Below are 17,796 nucleotides of genomic sequence, written 5' to 3'. Positions count from 1 at the left end.
CCTGATCTGGCGACTCTAATTCGATGTGAATCGTTTGGGATGGTTGACTTTGAGGGTGAGTGATTGCTATAGTTTCGATGACAGTGATTTACAAAAATTCATAAGTGTAGTTTAAACATGTACGAATACGTCTGCAAAGTTTCACAATGATATCTAACCTAGTTTGTTTATAAAAAATTATTCAATTCGTCGTTGTTGCTTCTTGGGATTGACTCAAAACACCCTGGGTATAGTTCGCTTCTTCTGTGAATAACTTCAACAGTTTCGACAATCGTGAGCTATAAAAATTATTGAACATAGTGCAGATACTTATAAACAACCCTGTTAACTTCAACAAAAATATATCAACTATTCCTCCGTAAAAAAAATGGTTAAACTGTCAAAAAAGCTTGTAACAACCTCGAAAAACTATTTTTCGGATATCCAGTACATTAATGAACAAATAGATAAAGAATTTGCTTTTCTTCTATACAGTCTCCGTAATTATTCGAAAATTGACAAAGAAGTAAGCGATAAAAGCCGAATGTTTTTCCAAGTATTCGCTGTTGATAATTACTCGCATCTGCAAATCGGTGAAGTGTAAAGGTTTATGGTGCAAATTCTCTCGATTGCTGAATCCGCGTGCATCGATATCACGACACACTAGCTGATAGCAACAGTTCTCCCTTGTCAGCTAGCGAGGACTGTTGATGGACTACCTGTTGATCAGCAACCTGATGGCTTCAGTAGTGCTTCACGACAGTTTGTCTCGGTTAATCCGACACTTGTGCGACCAACATGCTTCCACACTACCTGTTCTACATTGTCACACACCATTGTCCTCAAAACAATATTATTTTGCCGTTGTTAAAATCTTAACAATCTCCTTGCTTGACAGAGTTTGGGCTGCGAACACTGACTTCTTGCAATTTTGTATAAAATTGTCTATCATCTCAATTCATTTTAATTTTCCAACTTGATCTATTGGCTACGGAAACACTGTACATGTTCGTGCAAATTGTTATTTTTATATTTTAACTCTGAAAGTTTCAATTTTTACTTTTATTTTCTATTTTTACTCTTCGGAAGTTTCAATTCTTTCAGTAATTTTCTCTCGGTCTGCAGGCGTTCCAAAAATGAGAAAAAAATATATTTAGGCACAGTTGTGACTGTAAATACTTGTGAAAATTTTTATTTTTCAATTTTCGTTTGCAATAACAAACCCCAGAGGGAATACTTCCAAAAACTTCGTTGTTTTTGCAGATGGGATGATGAAATTTGGATTAATGGTGGATGTTTGATGCTGTTACAGACGGACTCGAAAATGGTGTTCGACGTGATCCAAAGAATGGAGGACACGGAGCCGTTTGGCGAGGAGCTCCTAGCTGCAATGAAGAGGCTCTGGGCAGATAGCGGGGTTCAGGAGTGCTTTGGCAGGAGCAACGAGTATCAATTGAACGATTCAGCGAAATAGTAAGTGCAATTGATCAGTTCTGTGATGGTGTTGCAAACATGAAAGCCCAGGGACTGCGAATCCCCGGCTTTAAAAAAATTTTCCTTCTTTTTTTAAAACATAGTCAATTCACAATACTTAGGGGTAACAACGTTATAACTAGACTGTGGATCTTTATGCCAAATAAAAAATGTCCGCATTGATTGCAGAACATAGGAGCCAGATAAAAATTGTATTCTTCTTTTAATGATCCTATTAAACTGAAACTTTTTTAACATGTCCACTGCTTTAAATTGTACCTGTCCATTTTTGTCATAAAAGCATAAAATCCGCAGTCTAGTTATAACAAAATGAAGAACTATTAATAGAATAGAACGTTCGTTAATTTTCCCACGAGTTCCTAATTACACGAGGATCTATAATTAAAAAATTCAGAGTTCGGTATTAATGAGGAATAATAAAGTAGTAACAAAAGCAGGTTGCATTTTCTTGCAAATTTTCCAAAATGGCCGAAAACCGTTTTCCTCTCGAGCCATCGAGAGTGCCTCATTAAAATTTCAAGCAAATCGATCCGCCATCTCGTTTTCTAAAACCGTCAGTTGCGGGAAAACGTGTCTCGGGAAACTGTCCTTGTTTTCAGAGTCAAGGAAATCCAGGCAAAATCGATGAGAATCTCTGAGCAAAAAACATCAATTACTTTGATTAAAAGACAAAAAATACCTAGCTAGATATATCCAAAAAGAATCATACCGATGTTTTCAATCGTTCTCGAAAAACCACATTAAAAGTCGCGAAAGTTTCACTTCTCGTTTCACAGGAAGCCATTTGGTTGTCTAGAAACAAATACTTTTGGAGTACTTCTAGGGGTCTGATTGAAACGAAACCAGCGTCATTCGAATCGTCAGTAGTTCTACTTTCAGAACCAAAAATAAAGGAAATCGATTTTCCCAACCCAACGTGAAGGGTTTCTGCTGAAAAGGAAATATGGCGGGGAGAAACGCGTAGAAGCAACACGTTGCCCGAGAAAAATCGCGGGCGAATCATTTTTCGTTATCGATACCCAGACGAGTACTCAGCCAATGGCTGAGCAGTGGTCTTCAGCTTCTCCGAAATCTTTTATTTGCTGTGTTGCGTCCTGGCACGTGCGCTGGAACCTGGCTTTATCACCAGTTGCATTCTGCACGCGTTGCACGATGCTATCTGCAAGATCCAATCAATCAAAAAATATTTCGGATTGAATCGTTTAACAAATTACGAAAGAATATTTAGGAAAAGAAATGAAAAATTAATTGTTTGAAAGAAAAATTATTTTCAACTATAAACACGTTGGCAGCCGCTGTCACGTTTGCATTTCACTCTGTCTTGTCCAGAAAAGATAGTATCTTTGTTTGTTGATACAAATTTTGTAAATAATTCATGGATATTAAACCTTCGGAAAGTCAATTCAAAAATTTCCAGAAACACAAATAATAAAGTTAAACAAATCTCCGTGCATTTCTGTAACTCCAATGTTAAATAAATGACTGGCACGAACGGGAAACAGCTAAACAAACAATTACGTTTCTTTTAGAAATTCTTTTCTAAAACATTTTTTACAACCCAACTAAAAATTTCTCCTAGACATATTGGACAAGCCAGTTCATGGGCGCCAATTAAACGATCCTGTCAAAGTAACCTTATCAGGGAAAAAACGGTTAGAAGAACTGGTGGGGACAGGAGATGAAAAGGAACGGGATCGCAGGGGGTAGGGGGAAAAGAGTATTAAAAAGGAGGATGCACGCGATTTCAAGGATCCGAAGGATCTTCCTTTTTCCCCGTTTTTTCCGTGGCTCTTATTTAGGTTCAGCGGCGTATTGATCGCCGATGACGTCACGCCACGCCCGTGTCACGTGGCCTAAAATGGCCGCCGACACCGTATCCTCCTCACTCCCCTCTTCATCCCCACCCCCCGCCCATCGTTCCCCTTTTCATTCTATTACTCTTCTGTCGGGGAATAAGAAAATACAGCGATACGAGAATGAAAGAATGAAACAGGGAGACAGAGTGGGGCAGTCGGTTTTTTGGAGGAGGAGTGGGGGGCAAAAACAGTTGGAAGGAAACAGGCACTTGTGGTTAAAATAAATTTCGATTTTGATTACCTTTGATTTTGCAATGAATGAAATTCCATTTTCGATTCGATTGTAGACAAAATAAAATTTGATTTTGATTCGTTTCGGTCGTCGTACATGTAAAATAAGTGAATAATTTTTCGAGAAGAAAAATATAATTTCATAATAAATAATGGAGTCGCGAGAATATAATTTTTGAACGACCGTAAACACGAGCAAAAATTCGCCACTTTTACGGAACAGTGTATGTATGCTCATCAGCTTCCTCCGAAGATTCCCCTATCTAAATTCGTCGTTACATCTGTAGCACCATAAATTACATCTTATTTACATACGTCGCGGACTAGGTCGCTGTAAATTATTTTTGTTCGAGTTTGATCGTACCCGCTCGGGAGAGTTCATGGTCAAAGAACTATACGGTTGAAAGGTCAAAAAGATTACCAATTTTATTGTGCCATCAGAAAAGAGTATTCAATTATTTAACTGCAACATCCATCTCGCATTAAATCAATTTCATTTATCAGCGAGAACAATTCAATTTTATTCATTTCAAAGAAACATCATTTTATCTGTTACAAAGAAACATTTTACTTTATTCATTTGCCAAGAACAATTTTACTTGATTTATTACCAAAAACGAATTGATTTTATTCATCTTTCAGAATAATTTTATTTCATTTATCACCAGGAACAATTTTATCCATTATCAATGAAGGTTCATAGAGAATTAAGTGTTTTAAGAAAAATGTATTGACACTAGATAAATGTCGGATTCTTTTCCGGTGTTTATAAATAGTGTAGATGTTATGGTTTTTATGCAGAATATAAAATTTGTAAAAGTTTCGAGGTATTCACCTGGCAGGAGTTTCCAAAATGGCGTCGTTACAGCGACCTTTCGCTATCTCGTATTAATAACCCGCTATTTTTGCTGGACACCCGATACCCATCAGTCCTCCCCTCGATATCTGTGGGTGTACACGTTGCCTCTGACTATAGGAACCATAACATAAAAAGCTCTACAGAGATAAGATGCAGAGGCGACCTGTGATATACAGGTGCGTCCAACTTTGGCAATGAACGGCTGACTGACAGCAGTGACAGCGAATCGTCGTTGAACGCGTACACGCATCGGGAAAATCGATCAGGTCCCTCGACCTGGATTGCAAAGTCGATTCAGAGTGTCGTTTACCCCTGGTAACAGTCTTCTCCAGGTCGTTCGAAACGTCTTTAGTTCATTTCTTATTCGTTCAACAATTTCATTCTATTTTATATTTAGAATTCATGGAAACATTTTGAAAGAGAATTTGTAATTAATAAATCAAGGATCTTTAGTATTTCTAGCTCTGAAGAATTCCAGGTCGTTTGAAACGTCTTTAGTTCATTTGTTATTGGTTCAACAATTTCATGATATTTTATATTCAGAATTCTTGAAAACATTTGGAACGAGAATTTGTAATTAATCAATCAAGGATCCTCTAATCTTTCTAGCTCTCTAGAATTGTTTGAAATCATCCGTATCGAAATTTTGTACTATTTTTGGAATTATTGAAGTTGAAAGAGAAGTGTAACAACTAATAATTATTATAATTGCATAGTACTAATGTTACTAATATATAAGAAAAATTAAGTGCCACTTATTTTATCATTTTCAATTCTCTGATTTATTGTAATATATGATTGCTATTACATATCTTGTTTTATAAAAATATTACATTTAATCGAATGATGAGCAGAGAATTTTCAAGAAGTTTTGTGGGGTGGAAACGAAATAAAAATTGAATTTTGTAGAAAGTCATGCTGCGACGTATCTGGTGCTCGCGTATGTGTGCGTAGTAAATGCATAAAATCCGCAGTGGCTTGATAAAACATTATTAATTGCAGCAAAGTTATGCCCGAGGTTCCAGACAATGGAACAAAAGGTCGCGAGATATGTAGAACCGAAAAGAAAAAATCACCTCGCGATATATGTATACTCTCGTCACGAGGTACTCGAAGCTTCATACGAATCTCGTTTAATTAATTTCTACGTTTCCGTAAGAAGAAACGTTGGAAAATTGTTAATATTTTTATTCAGGCAAATTCTGGATTTGTTTGAATTTTTTCAATTTGTTATTCGAGTTTGGAGAGCCCGTTGAAGCACTGCATTGCTGTCGGAATTTCATTAATAACTGTTCGTTCGAATTTTCAGTTTCCTGGATGACCTAGACCGATTAGGAGCAAGGGATTATCAGCCTACAGAGCAGGATATTCTAAGGACCCGTGTGAAAACAACGGGTATAGTCGAGGTCCACTTTTCCTTCAAGAACCTTAACTTCAAGTAAGTACAGATCTTTGAATAATTATTATTACGTTGGCAACTAAGAGTTCGCGACTTCCACATTTTGTCAAACAAAGTGATTTATATGTATATATTTTTTAAGCACCAGTATTTTATATCAAGTTAATCGCAAAATTCAAAGCCTTCCAATGATATACAGTTTAAAAGGAATGGTCACTGAACGAGGTTATAATGATACAATAAAAGAATTACGAAACAAAAGATCGCGAATTTAGTTGCCAACCTAATACTATTTGGCAATTACTAGCACGACTGTATTAGGTCTCGCTAAAGTAAGATTTTACCAAATTTTTACATTTGTAAAGGTTTTTTGGGAAATGGTGTGACACCACATTTGAAACACTCTGTACTGAAAATTGTGGGAAGCTAGAGAATTCCATGAATATCATTTATATCACATTTATAGTATTTTTCAAGATAGAGTTGTGATACTTGTTTGTTATGGGCAGTGTTGGGCAAATTTTATTTTAAATAATAAATAAACGTGTGATTTTAATTGCAAATAATAACTAAACTTTTTATTTAAATAAAAGTAATTTAAATTATTCCAAAAGTAATCTATTTATTATTTCTTATTTGCAAATAAAAGATTATTTATTATGTGGGGTGGAAATCAAATAAATAGTTTTTGATCTTCTCTTATTTCTTGTATTTTGTATATACAATGAACACGTGCGCGTTTTTTGTCTGCTGCAGCAACCTTTTCAAGTATACCTAGTATAGGCCTAGCTGCCTATAAAAAAATACAATTTAATGAAATTGTAATTGAAATTGTATTTGTAAATGACAATTATCTTTATTATTTTAAATAATTCTATTTTGACTTGCTCAAATAATATAATAAATAGATTATTTTTGCTTTTTATTTGAATATCCAAACAAGAAATAACTTGTTATTTAAATTTTTATTGAAATAATTGTGTATTTAAATAAGTTTATTTATTGCCCAACACTGGTTATGGGGAGGCCTGTAACATTATATTTGAAACACCCTGTACGATACATAAAAACTATAAAAATTCAGGGATCACAAAATTTCCCTTCAGCGATATCAACAACATTTTCAAAGAAAGAATAAGTTTCTTGAGAAACAATCTTCATTTGGACCAACCTGTACATAAATAAACATTCCACCAGGCTAGACAGGTTGCACAACTTTTCTAGAGTAACATAGCCATATAGTCAGCACAAAGAGTGCATTGTCTCTCGATAGTTAGCGTTGGGTCGAGCGATAAATACCTTCCGCTTGAAACATTACATAATTCTTAAATAGTAAATAAAATAGTAAATAACTCGCTGTTTATTCAAATCAATATTTACTCAATATTCCATTTCCAACATTTTCCTGCCCTTTTTAATTTTAAAAGTCACGAGAGAATATTCTGTTTATTTGAACAATACCAAACTATTGGTCAATTCATTTTCCATTTTATTTTCAACTCCCACCCAGCATTATAATGTGCAAACTAAACGAAAACAGTGACACGTGAAAAGTGCATAAAGATTGCAGAAAAGTCTAGGTGTTTGATTATAATTATCGTTACTATGATGACGGAGTTGAGATTTTCCGAAACCGAGCATAAATTCGACGGCTTTATCTGCTATCGTACAGGATGTTAACACGAACAAATCAAACTGCACTATCACGAGTGTACAAGATAGGAAAAATCGTTCGATCGTAGAATGGAAAACAGTTTCCCGTTTGTTGGCCGAGTCGAGCGTTCCTGAAACGATAACACTATGCTTGATACAACTCTGTATGTGTGTCTGTGTGTGTGCAGTATCAGTGCACATCGATAAAGCTGCACCTACCATTTTTGGCTGGCAGGTTGATGCACGCACAGATTTCACCATTCTCCTTTCGTTTCTTGCCGGACGTTTGTTTACGTTCTCGCCGAGGAGAGGCCAATGATATATTTAACAGATAACAAATTCCTATTTCCCTCGCATAGACTCTTGTCGAGATATCCAACAGATCGCTGTCATAGTAAGTTATGGGTTTGGTCAGAGTCTCAGTCTTCTTCTATTATTTATTGTGGTTATCTTGATAATCCGGATACGATTAAATATCAAAAAATCTAAGCATTCGAATCAGTCCTCATTCTAAAATTATAGAAACTCTATTATGAGTATAGAAGATTAGGGGAACGTTCTTTTCCAATTATAGCAATGGCGTAGCGCTTTGGTCAGTCTGTTATTAAACACCAAGATATCTCTCTTGAAACCACAAATTATAATAGGAATTCCAAATTTCGTTTCTGATTCTGAATAGTCTCTATAATCATAATCATAGAACATAGCACGTGTTGTCCAATTGTAGCAATGGCGTAGGATATGGAGCATTCTGTTGTCGAATATCGAAAAATCTATTTAGCATTTTAATCAGTGTCTGTTCTAAAATTATGAGCACTCTATTCTCAGCGTAGAAAATAGGGGGAACATTGTTTTCCAATTATAGCAGTGGCGTAGGACTCCAGAAATTCTGTTATCAAATACAAAAACGTCTCTCTCCAAGCACAGGTTACAAAAAGAATTTTGGCGTTCGAAACAGGTGGTTGAAAAATAGTAAAAATGATATTGCGAGCCTAGAAAATTATAGCAATGGCGTAGCACACCAAAGATTGTATTATTGAACACAAAAAAAACTTCTTTTCAAGTTAAAAATGACAAAAAGAATTTGGCATTCTGATAAGATGGTTCTACAATTGTAAAAATTCTATTCCGGGGTTAGAAAATTAGGCGACCGTTGTTTTCCAATTATAGCAACGGTGGTCGGCGGGCGCAGCGTGGCGCGTTCAAACGGTCAATTTTTTCCCGCCAACATAATAATTCACGCCCACGTCCGGCGCGAATTTGCAGTTCGTTCAAATCGCTCGTTTATTTCGCGCCCAAGAAAAATAACAAGCGCAGAAGAAGACGGAGGAGACGAAGAAGAAGAAGAAGAAGAAGAAGGAGAGAAAGATGAAGAACGAAGGCGGGGCGTGGAGGGTTACGAGAGAAAGAGCAATGTCTCGTGAATGATTGAGCATGAATCATGCCGCTGATAATTTAAGAAACCGATTGTGAGCGAGGCGTTCTCCTACGGTTCGTGTTCGCTCTGCCCCGTGAAAAATAAAATTAACTTCGATTCTATTACTAGAACCCACACGGTATTTATGTGAATAGTAAGTTCCCGCGATCGGTGTATACAAACCAGAACCGACAAAAATCGCTCTATTTTCCAAACATCGGGAAACGAAAAATAATGTTGCTCGGGCTCTTTATTTCATATTTATAGACCTGTCGCGTCTTCCGGGGGCCATCTTCAAACGAAACACTAATTTATTTGCTAATACATGAAGCTTTAATACATAAAATTAAAAATATTGTACAAGAAATGTTATAAATAGACTGCGGAGTTTATGCATTTGTGACAAAAATAGGTACGTACAATTTAAAACAGTGAACATATTAAAAAGATTTAAGAACATCACTGTATTAGTTTCAATTGTATAAGATAATTAGAAGAAGAAAAAATCTTCTAGGTGGCCCCTGTTTTTTGCAGTTGATGTAGAAATTTTTTATTTTGCATAAAGATCCGCAGTCTAGTTATAAATTATACAGCGTACAATTTAAAGCTGTATCTCTCTCTCTCTCTACCATTTTTTAGAAATTTTAATATTTATTTTTAAAAGCGTGTTCAGTTTCCTTTTATTGTAAATACATTATAAAAATGATGGAAATGTTATACGTAATGATGAAATTGAAGGAAGGGTTTATAGTTGCGATTTTAATGATTTTCATGGAGCAAAATATAAAGATGGAGTAGGTCGGATGATCGAATAACGATCAGGTTGCAGTTTATCTGTATGTATGTGGTTTGTTACAGATTGTTCGACGTGGGTGGCCAAAGAAGCGAACGTAAGAAGTGGATTCATTGCTTCGAGGACGTGACTGCGATCATATTTTGCGTCGCGATGTCCGAATATGATCAAGTGCTACACGAAGATGAGTCGACGGTAAGCGATGCCTCACTATAATTGCTGTCTCCGCATCGTTTAGGTAACAAATCAACAGGTAGATTTGCTGTCTTCGCTATAATTGAAACGATACTCTTCCCAGACAACAATTCTTCTTTTCTCAAACAAAGACAATTTAACACGCACGTTAATTAAATTGTTTTTAGTCCGGTCAGATTGATTTGAACGGAAGGGGTTGAAAATATATTTTTGAAACATATCTTGAACCAGAGGATGTACAGATAAAACTATTTTCTGAATTGTACGAAATTCGGAAGATTAATTTTTCATGGAATTTAATAGTCACATTTCATTTTTAATTAAAATTCAGGCACAGTTTCAGTTCAAGCCAGAGATTGATTTAAAAAAACTAAATTATATATATATATATATATATATATATATATATATATATATTCAAATTGTACCAAGTTCGAGAAATTAATACAGACAATTTTTCATGGAATTTGATACATTCACATTTTATATTTAATTAATTCAGGGACAGTTTCAATTCAAGCCGGAATGTTTTGCTCAAAATTATTTTTTAAGGTTGTACCAAAGTTGAAAGGTTGGTAAAGACAACATTTAATGCGATTTAACGTTCATCCGAGAAGTGAGAACGTGTGCAGCACGCGTGACGAACGCACCTCAGTTAACGTATCACGGTCACGTGGCGTCGTATAATGTTAACATAGTGGCGTGAGACACGTGATCCGTCACAGGTGCCGGGCCCCGATGACAATAAAGAGGGAATTCAAGAAACTAGAAACCCCCGACACCCTACAAAATTACATATGGACTGCCAATTGCCAGTCCAATGTGGGAAGAGAACGTGACGGCTTGCAATTGTCGGAAATTAACGGGTTCTTCTGCTGGAACGACCTCGCCCATTAACCCCTCTTGCTTCTGAATCCTCTGGAACGATTTACTATTCATTTCGCTTTCTATTTTGATACATGTTTTACTATTAATACGCCGGAATATAGACACAAACATTTTATCTAAATCTTCCACCATCAATTGTTTTGTTATTAAGTACTGTAAAATGCAAAAGTACTTACAGAATGATTAAATACATTAATTTTTCGAATTTATATTTATATAGTTGTCGCTTTTTTCTTTACAGAACCGAATGCAAGAAAGCTTGAAGCTGTTCGACTCGATTTGCAATAACAAATGGTTCACCGACACGTCGATCATTCTTTTCCTGAACAAGAAAGATCTCTTCGAGCAGAAAATTCGCAAGTCCCCTCTCACCATCTGCTTCCCCGAGTATGCTGGTAAGACGCCATTTTGTTTTTCAATGTATCGTATTCTCCTTCCAAAAATCTCATCCTAAAAATACGCACCACTCTAATTTTAGTGAAGTAAGTGAAATAGAATTCCTTAATGTGTTTCGATAAAAATAAACGCGTGAAGCGTTTGCCTCGTTAAAAAAAGTTTTATAATCTCTCGCGGCGTCCTTGAGATTCCTTCACGCGCCACACGAATATTATTTCTTCTTGTTTGGGGTGATCTAAATACATTCCGGCCAATATACGATATGACTGAATGAATCATGTTGTTGCCAAAGTCGCTGTCCACGTCATAACTCCATTGATTTTCGTAAACACTTCTTTATATTATTATTGATCGATCGAACAACAATTTTTTTACATCATTTTCAACCTTGATTGTAACAATATTCTTTCTCCCATATCAAATATAATTAATATTTCTATGAGGAGTTATCAAAAGTCAAATAACTGGTTTTAGAGTTCTTATTTTACAATTATTGAAATTACAAAGGTGTTCTCATAGGAATTGATTGAATACATATTTTTATTCCAGTATATGTTATCATAAAAATCGTACAAAACATAAATTAATTCTATCTTGTTATTTTTATAATACTACATCAAGATTAAATATTTAAAGAACTTTTCGTAAGGTTCTTAGATAATTACGAACTACCTCATAAGAACTCAGCAATCCTCAATACAGTCCGGAAGTTGAGAATTCGTCGGTGTTTATAATAAAATTCCTCGAAAACCGAGATTCACACCGAAAAGCGATTTCCAAATTCGGATTTGGCGCCTCGCAGCGTGCAAGAACCATGGTACATACATAGTATCCGGCGCGGACTGGAACAATTGCGTCGCCACGGTGGTTCCCCAACAATTTGAAATGGTCACGCTAGGTGACTCAGCCCTAATCAGTCCGTACAGATCGCATGCGTGAATAGGTGACTTTCGCCTATCGCTGACAATTATTAATGCATAACTTGTTTTTCATTGTTCAGGAGCGCAAGAGTACAGCGAGGCCGCCGCGTACATCCAGGCGCAATTCGAGGCGAATAACAAGACAGGCAATAAGGAGATCTACTGCCACACGACTTGCGCCACTGATACAACCAACATTCAGTTCGTGTTCGACGCAGTCACAGATGTCATTATCGCCAATAATCTCCGTGGCTGCGGTCTCTATTAGGATAAATATTCCCGTCGTGGAGCCCATCGACCGATACACACTTACACATACACATTCACACACACACGGACACAGGAAACCATGTATTGCGAGCATGTGAGAGCGCATGAGAGAGAGAATGAGAGACCGAGAGACTGAAACCAACACTACTGGCGAGAAAGGGGACCGAGAGAAAGAGGTTGGACGAAAGCGAGACCGGAGAGAACGAGAACGAGAGTGAGAGAGAACGAGAGAAAGAGAACGAAAGAGAGCAAGCGAGCGAGCGAGCGAGAGAGAGAACGAGAGAGATATATACTTGTGTGTACCACCGCTACTACTACCGACCACCTGCGGATACCTTCTCAACTTTTTTATTAACTGCCCTTTCGACTATTTCTTCTTTTACGGGGACCGAAACACCGGGGCCGCTCCTTTGTCTACTCGCGGGACCCGCATTCTGGGCAGCGGACGCTGTTGGGAGCTGGAATTGTGAATCTAACCTCTCTGCGATGTTCCCTCCGTTTGACTCTACTAACATTTATATCCTCTTTCTCCGAAGAATACACATGATCCTCGTAATAGCTGCCCACCTCCTGTTACCTAAACGTAGGAGTCGTGTGGACAAGTATTACGACTGTCTGATTTCAGATGTGTATTCTTCCGCTGAAGAGGAAACATACAGTTCTGATCGGAGCACATCGGGAACACCAGGGAATCCCTATGCAATCTATTTGACCGCCAGAAGAACAATGGCGAGCCGATACCTGTCTGCCATTTTGTAAATTGTAGAAATTTAAAGAGTGAACGATGGGGGAGCAGCGCCCAGTCGTGCTCTCGAGTTGTTACAACAAACAACAGGATTTACTGTTTTCTCGAACGCTGCCACGAATGTCCGAGGCGAGTCCATATGGCCCGTCGACTAAGGAGCACCACCCTGTGTACACTTCTTCAAAACATCCTCGTGTAAACGAAGAAGAAAAGAATTTCATAAACAATGGGATCCTACGAGAATAGCTGTGTCGAAGACCGAGAAGAATATCGAAAGGAGACTCACCAAAGATTGATCCAGATTTTTTCATGGATATCGCGACGAATCGCACAAAGACCAATCACGAAGCACATAGGGGATATACCGATGCTCTATCTTGGTTTTATTGCCGAGTCAATGACACTGGGGGTGTAGGGCTACCTTTGGGCAGAGAGTCGTTCACGTGGTCATTCGGAGAACCTTTGCACTGAAAGTATACAGAGTGATTCGTAGTTAGCGAGATTGTAGATCAATGGCAGCGATCATTTTATTTTAGTTTTTTAAAAGTAGGACCATGAAATTGGACCTAAAGACACTGCAGTCATCTTTCTACATTGAGCGTGGCTAGGGGCCCTCAGCAGCCAATCAACGCCGTTGTTGCTATAGCGACGCCTAGAGTGGAGGTCGACCTCGCGAATTTTGAAAGGACCTTCATGTTTTGAATTTTTTTTTACGAAGAATGATGAATAGAATAATCGTTGAGGAAGCTAGGGAGCTTATGGTTGAGCGTATGAGTATTCTGTATACGTTTATTGAGAAACGAAGCTTCGTATTTGGTTATAAACAAATTTTTAGGTGATGAATGTTGCTATTGACCGATGACTTTGTGCCCCGGGTGGTCCAGGGCGCTTTGTAATATAAAATCCAATTTTCCTTTGTCTCGTGTACAATTATTGTTCAAACATGTTCGCTTTACTTCGAGTATGTTACGTTCATGAACGATCGCACAGGTCGCGCACAACAAATCGACATTTAATTACACACGTGTTTTGCAGTTGTTCGAATAGCAATGAACTGCACACGCCAGATCATTCGATCTGCTCTTTTCTGTTGGAAGACTGAACCGTAAAAGTTCGATGCGTGGGACGGTCGAAGTCAACAATTTCTTTCTTTTTTCACGAAAAACCTTCAACTCAACGATCGACGTGCAACAATGCAGACATTTTCTTTTTTCCGGAACTGCGAGAGTTCGCACATGAAACAATTTGTAAGAAATCTGTTCAATATGGCAATCTAGATTGATTGATTGATTTTTTACGTCTAGACTGGTGCAGTACGATAGAATTGACGAAAATTGTTTCATGTTTGTTCGAAGGATCTTTGAATTTGTTCAGTTTCCAAGGTCTTCTCGTTTGATCAGTACGCACATCTACACACAAAACTTACAAACATTCTCGCACAATCATACGCGCGCGCGCACATGCATACATATTTTGAGAAATGTTCCAGCAAAACGTTGCTATCCTTGAATTTCCGATGTTGCGGTAGTTTAGGCTCTCTTGCGGACCTATTGTTTTTTTTCCAATATTTTTTTAACTTCGCTGATTTCACCTCGGACAGAGTAACATTTTCAGTTGACCATTGCTTTTCATGATCTTTTGTTGAGGAAATTTTACTATTGGCTCTGAAAGGATACCAGGACAGTCGAACAACTACAAATGAAACATTCCACATACAAGTACAGTCTTTTTCGTTTTTAATTTAATGTATACTCAATTGCAGCTGCAAAGAATCATTTGTGTAAACATTTTATTTGTTCGTCGACGGGCTATTCAGTTTTTCTTGAGCTACAGATTTTTCCTTATGGTTAACAAAAGAAATGAATAATTCATTGGTAGAGATTCTGTTAGACGAAATTTCACGATAGGGAACAAAAGATTGCAGTTGCAACTCCACGCTACTTAATTGTAATTTAATTAATAACCGAGAAGGGTGTTTGACCAAAAAGAACCAAAGAATCGAGTAGAACAATAATTACGATGTAACGAACAAAAAGTATTCTCGAAAAACAATCCGAATTACATATATAAAATGGAGGCCAAAAAATAGATTGACTTTTAAACTCTTCTTTCGATTACGAGTACCGAGAAGATAAACATTTATGATAAAGCGGACAAAAACATTCTTTTTATTTCAACATCGAGTTTCGTTTTTATTTTTACGCCGATTTTGAGAATTATTTTTATATATCGTTAGTTAAATCTAGGGATAAAAGGAAAATAGTATTACTGTCACCGCCGTTGCTATATTATTATAAAATTAATATATATATATATATATATATAAATTTTTAGGGTTACGGATTAATTAATTAAGTATTCCTATATGTCGTAGCTATAATTATGTATAAATAATTTCACGTATAGAATTTCTAGTCAAGTTAGATGGAAAAAAGAATGTACTAGCTCGTTATAAAAACACGATCGGGAATCTAATTTTCATGTAAACAATTTTTGTCGTTCGATGCCAATCGCGTACAATCTGGTCGATAATTAAAATATAGCTAGCGTCTAGTTAAAAATTTTAATTTGTACATTTATCGCGGGTTAAGGTTCTGTCGGTAAAACAGACTCTATGCTTCGTTCGAGGCGCGAAATTCGAACTGAATATTTTAGAGTTTCATTGCCTATTCATTTTTTCGAACGAAAATTCTATCAGCGTTCACTAAGGAACTGTTCTGCGAGGAGTGACAATGAGAAAAACTTGAGATAGAACTGAGATCGTACCATCGTCACGGTACATTTTTGTGAAAGAAACCGTGTACCAGAGTGTTACAGTGAATAATAATACGATAGCATAATTGAACTATAAAATATACATATACATATATATTTTCCATTCGGTTGAAAAGTATGTATATTTTTCAGTGATTCATTTGTTTCTTTTCCCCGGCTAGGTCTGAAAAAAGAGCTAGTAAATTATGTTGACCAGCCCATGTAGCCGAAAAAAAACTTGCCAATGTTTCTTGGAGGTGCTTTTAGATTAACAAGGATGACTATGAAAATGAAGTTGTATCGAGAGCCACTTTCAGGAACAGTATTCTTTTTTACTCGTTTTCTAGGATAACTATTTTTTTCTTTACCGCCATATTGTTTTCGGGATTATTCTTATTCCTCATTGATTGTCTCGGCGCTTTTCTTTTTCCATTGTTTTCGGTTTTTCGTTCGTCGAACGTGAAATTCAGGGATTTCTCTCCTTCAAATTCTGCACTGGCTAGTGGCGGATCATGCTTTTGACGGGCCCCCGACATAATTCGGGAGTTCTAAAGCGACACGCATTTCCGAAAGGAAGAGCGAATCATCTTTCATTTAAGAAATCTAATGATCTGCCACTGTGCTCAACTATACCCTCCCTCCCCCCCGCCCCTTGTTCAAATATTTCTCACGAACCCGCGCTCAACGATACCCATTTCGCAATACTGTACACGTTTTTATCGACATTGTACCAGTCACCAAGCAATTTTCAATTTGCAATTCCTCGACGACATTCGATCAACTTTGGCAAGCGTCGAGACGCGATTTTCCAAGTGAGAAATTAATGAACAAATTGCACATTGAAATATTGATTGCCGGCTGCAATGGAATCGGGACAAAAATATTAGACGATGAGTGAAAAACATCGTTAGCGAAAGAGGAAAATTAAAAAATGAAAAATATTTTTAACGATGACGAGGTTACGAGAAACTCTGGAGTATGAATATTTCGAATGTGTGTGTGTGCGTGTGCATGTGTGTGTGTGTGAGAGAGAGAGAGAGAGAGAGAGAGAGTAGGTGAGACAGAGAGAGAGAACGAGAAAAATAATTGTGACAAACGGACGAAGAATGAAAAAGTATCGTGTTGTAAGAAAACTTCAGTCAGGTATTATGAAAGAACAAAAACAGAATTACAACAAGCGAATTCTATTGACGTTATTACCAAAATTGTAATTCGCGATTTGAACGTGGCGCCACGGTTATCTGGGGAAGGGGATAGGTGGCCGCGTGGTGGGGGTAGGAAAGTGGGCGGGCGAGTGCGAGTGTTACTAACACTAGTGTTATTATCGTAATTGTAACGATTAATGGTAACGATCATAATCTTATCGATAAACGCTAAATGATAATAAGGGACGTGAACGGAACAGTGAAGGGAAGAGGACGAATAGAAAAAAGGAACGAGTAAGACGGAGAAGAGGATGATATATAAGAACGTATGGGAAAGAATTCCACCAGTGTTTTGCGAGATCGAACGATTTAAATAACGCTCCCAAAGCCGAATCGTTTCGTAAAATCATTCATAGACTTGACGAATCGACGCCATTTCTTTCTTACTTTTACCTTTTCATTCTTTTATCGTGAAGAAACAAAGTGAGAGAGTGAGAGAGACAGAATGAAAGAATGAGACCCAGAGAGCGAGAGAGAGTGAGAGAAATAGAGAGAAAGTGAGGGAAGGAGAGTAAAAAAGAGAGAGAGAAAGAGAGAGAGAGAGAGAAAGCATGAGAAAAAGATTCAGGGTGAAAGAGACTATAGTGAATGGCCGACAGTGGGGAGGGGATTTCCCGTCGATGAAGAGGGAAATGCCGCGAGAGGAGAATGCTCTCTCATTATACATATATAAATATATATAATTATTATGTAATAATTGTCCATACATCTTGAAATGTCGAAATAAACGAACAAACAAAGA

The 17,796-nt window shown here is 37.1% G+C and overlaps 1 protein-coding gene across 1 annotated transcript in view; it reads left to right on the top strand.

Moving 5' to 3' along the window:
* The window catches only part of Galphao (G protein alpha o subunit), a 24,773-nt gene extending 6,977 nt beyond the window's left edge, over positions 1-17,796 (top strand). Inside the window, exons 4-8 of the mRNA XM_076444280.1 lie at positions 1,292-1,452; positions 5,729-5,857; positions 9,747-9,876; positions 11,006-11,159; positions 12,161-17,796. Of these exons, the coding sequence (XP_076300395.1) occupies positions 1,292-1,452; positions 5,729-5,857; positions 9,747-9,876; positions 11,006-11,159; positions 12,161-12,348 (762 nt within the window). The 3' untranslated portion in view covers positions 12,349-17,796. The remainder of the gene's footprint in view (positions 1-1,291; positions 1,453-5,728; positions 5,858-9,746; positions 9,877-11,005; positions 11,160-12,160) is intronic.

The sequence above is a fragment of the Lasioglossum baleicum genome, chromosome 20, assembly GCF_051020765.1.
Source record: "Lasioglossum baleicum chromosome 20, iyLasBale1, whole genome shotgun sequence".
NCBI classification, from domain to species: domain Eukaryota; kingdom Metazoa; phylum Arthropoda; class Insecta; order Hymenoptera; family Halictidae; genus Lasioglossum; species Lasioglossum baleicum.
Note: the sequence above shows the minus strand (reverse complement) of the source record. Positions and strands in the feature narration are given on the sequence as shown.